Raw genomic sequence first — 13,765 nt, forward strand, 5'->3', positions numbered from 1 at the left:
GGGAGAGAGGGGAATGAGGTTCTAGTGAACAATCTGTCAGTAGCATAACTGCAAGTGGAAGGCCCAGGGGAAAGCGCCAGGGCGCTTGGAAAAGAGATACTCATGGCCGTAGGTGACATCTAGGAGGCCACCCCACTTTTCCAAATCTGGAGCGCTCAGTCTAACTCTTAGCATTTGTACAACGCAAGCGTTAAAATGTGTTTATTAGTTTCTCCTTAACCTCAGTGTGTTTAAGGTCTGCACCACAGCAGAAGCTTCTGTGCTCTACGCAAAAGGATCTCGCCGTCCGAAGGGAGAGACTCCTGGAGGGCCAGGCTCCGACGTTTCCATCAGTTACATCATCTACGGGAAAGATGGTGTGTTCGCAGGGCACTTTTCTGCACTGAAGACACTCAGTGATTGAGAAGCTGGTCTTCCTTAGTACTTCATTCTTCACCTGGATTTTTAGGGCTTAAAGCCAGTGTCAATAGTTGTGGCAAAAGAGGAACTGAAACACGGGCATCTTGTAAATCCTTCTTTCAGGTAAGAGCTGTTGATGTTCACCTGTGTAATAGATGGCATCTTCTCTCTCAGCAGTGAACCTCCAATTCTTATTGTTCCTTTTAGCGAAGGAAGATTATTCCCCCGCCTCAAAGAGAACAGCTTTATGTTTTTTCAGATTATATGAATAATACACGTTCGTTGTGAAGAATTAAAACATGTAAAAATAAAAAGGCAAGCTCATCTGGAGTCGCGCCATCCTGGCACAGCCACTGTGGCGCTTTGTAAGGTACCGACTTGGCTAACCTGAACCACATTTCCCAGAATTCCGTTCCCAGTCAGGGTGAGCCACAAATTCTTGTGCAAGATCTGGGGGGCCCGGATGAGGCGGTAGCCATTTAGTAGCTCACCACGTGGCTTAGCCAGAAGCCCACCTCCTGGTGTGAATCCGCATCTGGGCTGCAACTGTCCCAGCTGCCCCTGGATGTTCAGCATCTCTGTTCGAGGTCTCCCTGCCCGTCCTCTGGGCTTCCAGTTCCCGCACGAGACAGACAATGTGCCTCACAGAGACTGCTCTGCCACTTCCTAGAGCTGCATAAGGTCAACCCCCCAGAACAAATCCCCTTTACGTGTTAATAATGACGGACATTAAGAACATTTTCGTAGTTATTTGGACAGCATATTAGCATTTCTGTTAGGAGGAAAAATAAAACGTTCAAGGAAGAACCCTATAATAATCTAACTTCAGTACACTGTTTTAAAGATGTGGAAAATGAAGCCTAGAAGAGAAAGGGGCTGTTTTTTAACCTGGTTTTGAACTTGGCTTTCCTACTGCTCACCAACCACCTTCCAAACTCTACTGAATGTGGTGGTTTCTTTTCCGCAGCGGGGAAAAAATAAATCAATGCCTGGGCTACCTTTCCTAGACCAGCATTTCTTCAGCTAGGAGTTCTGGCTGCCAGGGTCTCTTCAATACCATTATGTACTTACTCGTATATTACTCAAACTGAGTGAGAAAATACAAACCCTGTTAAAAGGGTCACCCTTTATGACACCAGAGGCAGGCTCTCCAGCCCTAATGAACAGAATATTCCCGCAGAAACACACGATTTCCTTCTCTGATTGATGCAAAATCAGTCCACATAGACAGCTCTGAAAACTACTTGGGAATTGTCCATGTGGCATCGTTTTAGGAAAAGCAGATTTCTGTACCATACAAATAAAAAGATGAGTCAGGAGCTACAGCATCTAGTGTGGGCAGGGGCCAGATGGGAAAGAGGCAAAATGCAAAACACCAAGCTGCAATGGGTGTCTTACTGTACTTTAGTTTCAAAGTGAAAAGTGGAGATAATTTAGTTCTGTGATCACAGGACTCTGCACTGGCAGATCTGCGACTGCTAATTATAAAATTTGAAACATAAATAATGTTAGAAATCATCCTTGTAAAGCACTTCTAGGGTTGCATAATTGTAAAGTCCCTAGTTCTTTGATTTTTGAAGCCACGGATGGGCTGACTAAAGGCAGGCAATTCCACGGAGAGCAGCGGGTGCCTCTCTGTGCTCGGGGCACTGGCTCGGCACCACTGGGAGGAGAAAGGTGATTGAGACGCAGCCCCTGTTCTCAGTGGAGGATTAACATTTACCTAAACACAGAATGTAATAAGGGTTAAAGAATAGACATGGGAGGGGAAGGGTCTCCTGAGGAGAGAGCATTTGAGCTGAGCCTTGATGTACGTGGATAGGCAGACATGGTGGGAAATGATAAAAACCATACTCTCTAAAATATTGAGTACCGAGGTGCCTGGGTGGCTCTGTCAGTTTAGCGTCTAACTCTTGATTTCGGCTCAGGTCATGATCTCACAGTTCGTGGGGATCAGGCCCCACATCAGGCTCTGTGCTGACAGTGCAGAGCCTGCTTGGGATTCTCTCTCTCCCTCTCTCAGTAAATAAACTTTAAAAACAATAAAAATAAAAAATATAGAGTACCTTAATCTGGATGTGGGCAGGGTGACTTTATTTAAAAGGATGCTTAAAAAATGACTAAAAAGCTTTCTCGCAGATCCCAGAATCCTCAAGATCAGCTTTTTTTTTTTTAATGTTTATTTTTGAGAGAGAGAGAGCAAGCAGGAGAGGGGCAGAGAGACATGGAGACAGGCTCCACACCATCAGCACAGAGCCCAACACGGGATCTGAACCCTCACCCCAAGATCAGCTTTTTTTTTTTTTTTTTAATTTTTTAACATTTTTATTTATTATTTTTGAGAGACAAGAGTGTGGGCGGGGGAGGAGCAGAGAGAAAGAGGGAGACCCAAAAAATGAAGCAGGCTCCAGGCTCTGAGCTGTCAGCACAGAGCCCGACGTGGGGCTCGAACTCATGAGCCATGAGATCATGACCTGAGCCAAAGTCAGACACTCAACTGACTGAGCCACCCAGGTGCCCCCCGAGGTCAGCTTTTAAATGAAAGCTCAGTGTTCACTTAAAGCTTCAATAAAATTCAGCAACAAAATAGAGCTTAAGCCGTGACATTTTAGAAGGCGCTCAGATTCTATCAGGATAGAAAAATGTGACAACAAAAGAGAAATAATTGATAACCATTTTTCTCATCCTTAAGTTGAACACGGTGACTTCTGAGAGGAAACAGATGGTAGAATGTTTTATGAACATTTTCACCTGATCCAGTCTTTACATGACTGGGAACAGTCTGGAATAGCAGGAGGGGCACGGCTCCTTGGTTTCAAACCCACACCATGACTCACCAAGCTGTGAGACTCTAGAAAACATTGTGCCTGGGCTGAGATAACTACTATCAAGAGGATCAAATTACTGTGAAAATAACCTATTTTAACCTGTAAGTCAGGGCGATGTAAAGCTACCTTACTGCAGGTTAGCCCCTTCAAGACTTGCCATGAATATTTTTAGGTCTAAGAAGGAAGTTTTTTGGCTGAAGAACAACAGAATGACCTTTGATGAGATTATTAGGATCCCTAAAAATGAGTAGTGTCATGCAATTAAAACCAACACCAACTAGAGATTTTAATCCCAAAAGCTACAGGTTAGATTATGGTCATGATAGAAAAAGAAAAGAGTAGGACTCGAATTTTGCCAGTAGCTCTGTGACTCTGGCAAATAATTAATCCCCACAGCTCAGTTTCCTCACCTTTGAAGCACCTGTAAGATGTTTTTCTACTCCAGGGATTATGAAAAAAGAACACAGCATATATGGGTCGTTTGAGCTTATAAATTGAAAATGCAAAATAAAGGTATTATAGGGCACAGTCTCATAAAAATTAGGATTCCACAAAGCTCCCACTTCAGAAATAGAAGAGGTCATTCAAAATTAATTTACCACAAGAGGATGGCTTCACTTCCCCGCTACTTAGGAATGCTGTTAAGATGTGAAAACGATAAATGTTTTATTTTTTAATTTTTTTAAAATATAATTTATTAGGTTAGCTAACATACAGTGTATACAGTGTGCTCTTGGCTTTGGGAGTAGATTCCCATGATTCATCGCTTACATACAACACTCAGTGCTCATCCCAACAAGTGCCCTCCTCAATGCCCATCACCCATTTTCCCCTCTCCCCACACCCCCCCCCCATCAACCCTCAGTTTGTTCTCTGTATTTAAGAGTCTCTTACGGTTTGTCTCCCTCCCTCTCTAAACTATTTTTCCCCTTCCCTTTCCCCATGGTCTTAAGTTTCTCAAATTTCACATGAGTGAAAACATGATATCTGTCTTTCTCTGACTTATTTCACTCAGCATAATATCCTCCAGTTCCATCCACATTGTTGCAAATGGCAAGATTTCATTCTTTCTCATTGCCAAGTAGTATTCCATTGTATATATAAACCATGTCTTCTTTATCCATTCATCAGTTGATGGACATTCAGGCTCTTTCCATTCCTCAAAAAACTAAAAGCAGAACTACCCTACAACCCAGTAATAGCACTACCAGGAATTTATCCAAAGGATACAGGAGTGCTGATTCATAGGGGCACTTGTACCCCAATGTTTACAGCAGCGCTTTCAACAACAGCCACATTATGACGAATGTTTTAAAAATTAAACCAGTCCCAGAATCTACCTTAAGGCAAAAGTTTCACTCTGAGGGAAGGAGTTGCTAGCTGTTGGCACAAACACCAGCTTTCTCTTCCTTGCCTCTCTGCAGTGAGATGTGGCCATGTTAGCTAAGGGAGCATGAGTGGAAATGATAATGTGCTATTTCCAGATCATAGCTTTGATAAAAGCTTTCCCTTTTCTACTGACTGGGATATAAATACCTGTAAGGCCTTAGGACAGCCCTTCTCCAACAGGGTTCCTGTGCCATCAGGTTTTCACTGTATGTGATGAATGTGAAAATTGTCACCCGAACTGATTTCCTGAAACTTCTTTCTCTAGAGAACTCAGGGAAAGGCTGCTCTAGAGGATGACAGGGCTGAATGATCACAGGAAGCTGGGTCCCTGAGTAACTATGGAGAAATCCTAACATAAAGGAGAAATAAATGGGTCATGATAAATTTTGAGGTCTATTAGTTTCAGTAGCTAACATTACTCCAACAACAGATCAGCCTCAACTGACTCCCTTAACGCAAATCTGTTGTTTACACCCACCCCCCTTTCAGTGATAAGGCACACAAATGGAATATCCATGCTTGTGTTTTCCTCCACACAGTACAAATGGTTTATGTAATTCTAATACAGTGGTGATTTTATGGTCAACACAAAGTGTAACTCTTATGTTTTAATGAAAAAGAAAGTTAATTACAAATTCAATTACAATTTCAAGGAAAAAGATGTATCTATATGCCAACTTTACATACATACATACAGAAAAACTGGACTTTGAAGTGCTAACATTTCAAAGTGTTCAAAGTGTTCACCCACTCTACACAAACCTAGTATTGGGTTACTGCCGCTGATTTTAAACATAGCAAGTGGATCCGCTTTTCAGATGCAGGGCGTTGTCTTACATTTGTACCACTCACCACGGCTGTTACCATTCTTAGCACCTGGGGTCACCGGCATATAATCCAAAGCAAACTAGCCTAGAATTTTAGGGAAAAACACTTTTCAGGAACTTCATTACCTATTGTTTCCTTTCCTAAGAAGAAGCTGTCCCCACACGCATGATTCTGAACAGCATGTTGATGTTGTTGCTTCGAATTGCATCCCGACAAGCAGTGATCACCTGGTTCTTTGGTTTTCCGACTGTGTGGGATGAAACATCCAATCAGTACAATCCAAAAGATCATTCAAAGTGACATTATAAATCAGAGGCCAGCTTTAAAACAGCATAAAACCAGGGAAGAAAAGAGATATATGGTGTGCAAATTTAACTGATTTATCTTACCACTCCCTAAAAAAGGTATCTTTGTGAGGGAATTTATCACAAACCACACCTACAGACCATCTACAACCTAGAAATGAAGTCAGTTCTATAGAAAAGAATCAAAGCTTCTATCTACCTAGCAAAGGTTATTTCTAAAAGAAGGTCAAAGCACTGACCCAAACAGCAGATTTCAGGTCTAAATCTCTGGCTATATTTCGGCTGCTTTTGGTTATTCTATTACTCTTTCTCTAAATTTTAAGTTGGATACTTAGCTCATTAATTTTCAGCCTCCCTTTTTAAAAAAATAGGTATATTTGAGGTTTTCCTTTGGGGTATATGTCGCTAGGTTTTTCTTGGAAGACACAGCAAGACCTAAGAAAAGGCGCTGAAAGTTTTCCTGCCTCTGAAGTCTGCAGACTGACTAAAGCCAAACAGGCCAGCCAAGGTCAAGTGGCTTCCACTGAGCTGAGTGTTACAGGTGTGCCGCTCTCGGCCCCAATATGAATTCTTGAAGCCACCACTACCTCTAATGGTTCTCACCCCAAAATCACAGACTACTTAGGGTGCTACAAAAAGAGACTTACCCCGCAAACGACCTGCTCTTTGAATGGCCTGATTTACTGCTTTGAGGTTCCCCAGTAGCTCTGTGTGATTGTTACAGCGAATTTTGTATCCGTTTAGCAAGTCTTTATTAAGGTCGTACAGTTCCATGTAGCGATTCTTCATGGTTTTCCTGTGTAAATCAACATCAGTGTATGAACCTCATCATACCCCAATATGGCAGGCTTACCTGAGAAAACCTGTAAACTTCTTACGTACATAAAGACACCAATTTTTTTAGCTTTGAAATGTTTGCTTTGACAACACTGAGAAAGTTTCCATCAACATATTCTATTTCCTCCAAATAAATGGAACACAGATGGCCTTTCTTGTTTAGTGGTCCACGGTTTGTTTGAATTTAGGAACCAACAATTAATAAACGCCCGCTGGGTGGGGGAGTAAAGAAAAGTAGGCAAGGCAGTAAGGTGGCTTCACAGTTTCTGATTAATATTCATTGGGCAAAAGTGACCTTATTCTTAATATTTTTAGACGACTGGTAAATTCAACTTCAAATTTCATCAAGGTTTTAAAAACAAAGGCATAAAGGGGCGCCTGGGTGGCTCAGTTAAGTGTCCGACTTCGGCTCAGGTCATGAGCCGGTTCGTGAGTTCAAGCCCCGCATCGGGCTCTGTGCTGGCAGCTCAGAGCCTAGAGCTGCTTCAGATTCTGTCTCCCTCTCTCTCTCCCCTCCCCCACTTGTGCTGTGTGTGTCTCTCTCTCAAAAATAAACATTAAATAAAATAAACTAAAAACTAAAAACAAAGGCATAATATTAAAACCACAATGACATATTACTACACAATGAAAATGATTAAAATAAAATAAACTGATAAAGCCAAATGCTGATAAGGATGTGGAATGACTAGAACTCTCCCACACTGCTGATGGGAATGCAAAATGTACAGCTACTTTGTGAAATGACTGCGAAGTTTCTTAGGAAGTTAAATATACACTTACCAAATGACCCAGAAATACCATTATCAAGTATTTACCCAAAATAAATGAAAACATGTCGATAAAAAAACTGTATGCAAATGTTTGTAGTAGCTTTATTCACAATCACTGAAGTATGGAACAACTCAAATGTCTATTAAGTGGTGAGTGGATAAACAAAATATGGTATATCCATTCAGTGGAACAGTACTATGCCCAGCAATAAAAAAAGAACAAATTACTGACACAGGCAACAACATGGATCCATCTCAAAGGCATTAAGGTAAGTGGAAGAAGCCAGGCTCAAAAGGCCTATACTATATGATTCCATTTATGTGACATTTTGGAAAAGATAAAACCACAGGGAGAAAAATCAGATCAGTGATGGCCAGGGACTAGACGTTAGAGAGATACTGATGCAGAGAGACAAAAGGGCGATGGAAATATTCTACATCTTGACTGTGGTAGTAGCAACACGGCTATACATGTTTCTCAAAATTTACTGAACTGTAAACCTTAAAAGGGTGAATTTTCTGTGTGGATATAGTAAATTATATATCAACTAAATTGGCTTTAAAAAATAAAACAGATACATCTGAGAGCCTCTAAATGAAATATAAATAATTCAGGAAAAATGGAATTTAGAGGTTGGTGGTCACTTTCCTCCATTTTAGCAGTCAAATGCCTAAGGCCAACAATAGCTCTCTGACTGAAAAAGAAAAAAAAAAGCCAGAGACAGAGTTAAACAGGGGCCCTAGAGGTAGCTGGCCAGAAAAAGCAGAAACCTAATATACCTCAAAGAAAATAATGGGAAGAAAACAAATTACAAAGAGGCAAACCAGTCTCGATTTACAAAGGATGCAATTTTACATCTGGAAAAACTGTAACATAATTTAGTAAAGTAGTAGATTACCAAATCAATATACAAAAATCAGCAGTGTTCATATACTCAAAAAAAAAAAAAAAAAGCAACAAAAATATAGGGGCACCCGAGTGGCTCATCAGTTAAGTGTCCAACTTGGGCTCAGGTCATGATCTCAGGTTCATGAGTTTGAGCCCTGCATCAGGCTCTGCGCTCTCAGCACAGAGCCTGCTTCAGATCCTTGTCTCCCAGTCTCCCTCCCTCCCCACCCCCACCCCTCCCTTGCTTGCTCTCTCTCCTCTCTCTCTCAAAAATAAACACTAAAAAAAAACAACAACAAGATACAATGTGGAAGAAAGATCCTATTTACAACTGCAAAAATAAAATAGGCACAAACTTAACAAGAAAGTCTGATACCTATACGAAAGACCTACAACATGACTTGAACACATAAAGACAGACCGTGCTCTTAGTAAGACTGAACATCCTTGTAACAACGTCAGATCAAGTTAATAAACTTAACATGATCCCAGTAAAAACACTTATCTTTTTTTTCTGGAGCTAAAAAACCTGGTGATAAAGTTCACTGGAAAAGACAAGCACAAGCAGCCAGGAAAACCATGAAAAGGAAGAGCAACCTAGCCATACCAGGTAACATACAAAGCACTTTCCATACAAAGTAAGGAAAAGAATGGCACTCCCAAATGAAGAGCAAGACAGACCAAGAAAACTGGATAGGAAATCCAGAAATAGACCCAAGTGCATGTGGAAACATGATGCATGATAAAGGTATCTCAAATCAGTGGGAAATGGACTTTTAAAGTAGGAGTATTGAAACAGTGCAAAAAAGAGAAAACTGAACTTATCACTGTTATGCTGAAAACCAGGATAAACTCCAACCGAAACGGATTTAAATGTAAAAGAGGAAAACATACAGGTATTTAAAAAATAGGTTAATTACTCTGAATTCAGTGTAGAAGTTTAAGGAAAAGACTAGCCACTTTGACTAAAATTTTCTTAAAACTTCTACGTGGCAAAACCAAAAATAAATTTTATTTTTTAAATAATATCCTTTATTTTAACCAGGGCACTTACATATTTTTTTTTCTGAGTTGTTTTTTTTTTAATGTTTAGTTTTGGGAGAGAGAGACAGCCTGAGTGGGAAGAGGCAGAGAGAGGGAGACACAGAATCCGAAGCAGGCTCCAGGCTCTGAGCTGTCCACACAAAGCCCAACGTGGGGCTTGAACTCACAAACCGTGAGATCATGACCTGAGCTGAAGCTGGATGCTTAACCCACTGAGCCACCCAGGCTCCCTAAAAATAAATTGTTAAAAATCTAATAAGCAAAGGACAAATACAAATGAAAACCTGGGGGAAAATATGCATTTCCTATCACAGATAAAGGATTAATAAACCTAATACATAAACAGACAAGATAAACAGTTCACACACAAAAAGAAAAGCCAATGGCCCTTAAAACAATGAAAAGATGCTCAACACTGCTCGCAATAAAACAAATGAAAATTAAAACCACAATGAGACTACTTCTCACCCACTGAACTGGTAAAAACCCAAGAGTGTGCCAACATACTCCATTGGCAAGGCTGAAGAGAAACAGGCACTCTCATACATTACTTCTGAGAATGCAAAATGACAGAACACCTAATGGAAGAGAATTTGGCAATATCTTGCAAAATTCTGTACGCGTTTATCATTTATCCTGGCAATTCCATTTCAGGACTTGTTCCCAAAGGTATCTCGGCAAAAATATGAAAAGATAATATAACAAAGCTATGCGCTGCAACATTATCCATAAGAGCAAAAGAGCAATCCAAATGGAGGGAACTGGCTGAACAAACACCCAGGGCATGAGTGTTGCGCAGCCGTAAATACAATGAATAGTATTTCTGTGTGTGACTATGCAGTGAGCACCATATTTTTAATTGTAAAACACCAGGCGGGAAAGAGTAAAATGCTATGATCTATCTATAGAGTGAGAAGATGAGCGTGTGTGTGTGTGTGTGTGTGTGTGTGTGTATTCAAATTTTGACTGGTTATTTACAGTGAAAGGGAGGGAATAGGATGAAGGTGACAGGAATGAGAAGTTGGACACTTTTTTTAATTTTTTAAATGTTTTTATTTTTGAGAGAGAGAGAAACAGAGCGCAAGCAGGGGAGGGGCAGAGAGAGGGGAGACACCAAATCCAAAGCAGGCTCCAGGCTCTGAGCTGTCAGCACAGAGCCTGATGCGGGGCTCAAACTCGTGAACCGCAAGATCATGACCTGAGCCAAAGTCAGACCCTGAGCCAACTGAGAAAAGTTAGACTCTTCTGCATGTTGTTTTATAGAACTGACTCTATATAAAAGTTTTAATAAATGTGTAATAAAATTAAACCCAAAAGAAAAAAAATGCCAATTCTCCCAAGACCAAAAGCAAAATGAACCAAATGAACCTAACTGTAGATAAATTTGTGGCATAACCAAAAAGGGGGGAAGTATTTCAGATACAATAACTTGACTAAAAATCCCTACTGGAATATACTCTAAAGACACAAAAAAAAACTAGAAAAAAAAGTTTTTACTGTTTTCAGCACTCATATTGTTGATGTTGATACTATTCACCAGTCACACTGGTATTATACTAGCAAACAGTCAGGTTGATACTGGTTAGAACCAAGATTTTTCAATGTGAGAAAGAAGAGATATACTTTAAAATAAAAACTAAGAGCCCGCATTCATAAATCTGAAATGGAAACAGAATGAACTCATGATAGTCTCACAATAAAAATATATACATTTCCTGGTTCTACCCATTGAAAAGTCCAGAAACAGTAACCGCCCAGAGGGTGATGCCCAATGGGCACCTCTCATGCACAGACTATAATCTCTAAATACCAATTCCCACTAAAAGTAACCAAGACTCCTTAAAGAAATGGCTGCTTCCAGATTCAGAAAGATGTACCCGATAAGCCTAAAATATTTTGTACAAGAAAACAAGGACCTAACAGAAAAATTGGCTATGTCCAAAGGTAGCTGTAGCCAACCTGAAAAGGTTTCCAGTGGCCTAAGACAGGACAATTCGGCCATTATACAGAGGAACTAAAATGGACTGAGCACATTAAATATGTTAAAATATATGAGTTTATAAGGATTTAAAAATCTCACTGGTTAGCACAGAGATGCTAGAGAACCAACTCATTAGCTTAAAGCTGATAAATAATCCTTACAAACTGTACCTCAGGGAGCAAAATAATCATTAATTTATAAGGGAATGTTATGCTTCATAGAAGTATTTTGCTAAAAATGAAGAAAAAAATAACAGAATTAGAATATCACTGTTTTGCAAACTCCTAAAGAAATAATGGATCTACGTAATGATCATCAACGACTGGTAACAGAATAGAAAGAGACAACCAGGCATTATATGCTCCCACGTAGAAGTACACAACACCACTTATGAGCTATTCTTGCCAAAAAGTTGAACCTGAGTCTAACCAACCCTCTGCATCTAACTACCATTTTGACAGAAATCCAGGGGACAAGAATACTACTAAACATTATCACAAGGATGCAATCAGCAAAATCCAAAATGGGACACCACAGAAGAGGGAGAGGGCTGGGAAAAAGAATAAAAAAGAATAAGCAACATGTGGATTAAAAGAGACTTAATTTTTTTTAAATTTTTTTAATGTTTATTTGTTTTGGAGAGGCAGAGAGAGACAGAGCGTGAGCGGGGGAGGGGCAGAGAGAGACAGAAATACAGAATCTGAAGCAGGCTCCAGGCTCTGAACTGTCAGCACAGAGCCCGATGCAGGGCTCGAACCCACAAACCCCAAGATCACGACCTGAGCCGAAGTCAGACACTTAACCGACTGAGCCACCCAGGTGCCCCTAAAAGAGACTTAATCTTTGGTCTTTGTTTGAACAAACCAATTTAAAACATACACACGCGCGCACGCGCGCTCACGTGCGACAACTGGGGAAATTAAACACTGACTAGGTTATTTTGTGATATTAAGAAATTATTTTACAGGGTGCTTGGGTGGCTCAATCAGTTAAGCATCCAACTTTGGCTCAGGTCATGATCTCATGGTCTGTGAGTTCGAGCCCCGCATCTGGCTCTCTCTCAGAAATAAATAAAACATTAAAACAAAATAAAACAAGAAAAAAGAAATTATTTTACATTTTTCTAAATGTGATAATGGTATTGTGGTTAGTGTTTTTCAAAGGCTCACTGTCTGAAATATTTATGGCCGAAAGGATATGATGTTTGGAATTGGCTTCAAGATAGTCCAGTGCATGGGAGAGGAAGAAGGTGAGCGCAGCCATAAAGCAGGATGGGCCAGGGGTGACCAGGACCGAAGCCAGGTGGCAGGGGTATAGGAAATCACTGTATTACCTCATCTACTTTTGTAAGTGTCTGAAACTTTCAACAATGTTAATTCTTTTAAAAATCACTTACTTCTGAGCAACACCATTTTAACGTATGCCGATGATTCAGGCCTTTCAGGAAAAAGCCTAAGCGGCACCCTGGGTGAACCCTTGCCTCTAATGTACACAAACTTCATCCATCCCTGGTGTCTTACTCTATCTACCTCAGTACTTTTAGTGCCGAGAAAAATTCTGCAAGAAGCTAGACCTGCACATCTTTGTGTTGTTTTTTTTTTAACTGTTTTATTGTAAAATGTAAAACACATTCGGAATAGTTCACACAACAAATGTTTGTTAACCAGGTCCGGAAACAGAACATTGCCGCAACCCGGAAGCTTCCCGATGGGCTCTTTCTGAACACAGTCCCTCCTCCCCTGACAGAAAATACTGTCTTATGTGGTAATGTCTTCGCTACGTTTCCTTACATCTTCTTCACCTATGTATGCTTCCCACATGATACACTTTTCAGTGTTGTCTGTTTCCAAAGTACATAAAAGGAAGCATTTTGTACACGTTCTTTTGATTCTTACTTCTTTCAATTTCCCTTATGCCTGTAAGATTTGTCCATGTTGTCATATGTCATGGAGACAGATGCCATATTTCATGGTACGACTATATTATAATTTAGCCATCACATTGTTGATGCTACTTTGTGGACTGTTTCCACTTTGGGATTCTTATGAGCAATGCCTCAGGAACATTCTCGTACAAACATCCTGGTGTATATGCGCAGAAGTGTTTCTAGGTTATAAACCGGGAGTAGAATTCCCGGGTCACAGGGAATACACATATTCAACTTCACTGATGATGCCAAGTTATTTTTCAAAGTCACTGTACCAGTGTGCACTCCTACCAGCAGCATTTGAGAGCTGTTACTCCGTATTGCTGACATTTTTAAACTCGTACCTGTCAGGTAAATACTCACATGTCCCTCATCAGACGCGCATCCTCAGCTCGGACCAGCAAACTTCGGATCAGGTTAGAATTATCGGCCATCTCCGCACTGAGCTTCTGATGCACTGAATGGTATTCATCCACCTGGAGACCACGAACACTCAGGAATGAAAAAGACCTCACAGACTCCTTGAAAATTAGTCAGATTGAGAAGACACTATCTGCCACACACA

General features: G+C 40.5%; 1 protein-coding gene across 3 annotated transcripts in view; it reads right to left on the reverse strand.

The window, feature by feature from the left end:
- Window positions 1–186: 186 nt before the first annotated feature.
- BBS2 (Bardet-Biedl syndrome 2) overlaps window positions 187–13,765 on the reverse strand; it is a 71,512-nt gene continuing 57,933 nt past the window's right edge. For 2 of the 3 annotated variants that reach the window (XM_019455895.2, XM_019455893.2), the window contains 3 exons: window positions 13,564–13,676; window positions 6,397–6,545; window positions 5,210–5,691 (listed from right to left, as the gene is read on the reverse strand). In XM_019455895.2, coding sequence (XP_019311440.2) covers window positions 5,585–5,691; window positions 6,397–6,545; window positions 13,564–13,676 — 369 coding nt within the window. In that variant the 3' untranslated portion in view covers window positions 5,210–5,584. Of the gene's footprint in view, window positions 4,966–5,209; window positions 5,692–6,396; window positions 6,546–13,563; window positions 13,677–13,765 lie in introns of those variants that run through there. The other variant, XM_019455894.2, reaches the window with a different exon arrangement.

This window comes from Panthera pardus, unplaced genomic scaffold, assembly GCF_024362965.1.
Source record: "Panthera pardus isolate Hobbes unplaced genomic scaffold, ASM2436296v1 HiC_scaffold_18, whole genome shotgun sequence".
NCBI classification, from domain to species: domain Eukaryota; kingdom Metazoa; phylum Chordata; class Mammalia; order Carnivora; family Felidae; genus Panthera; species Panthera pardus.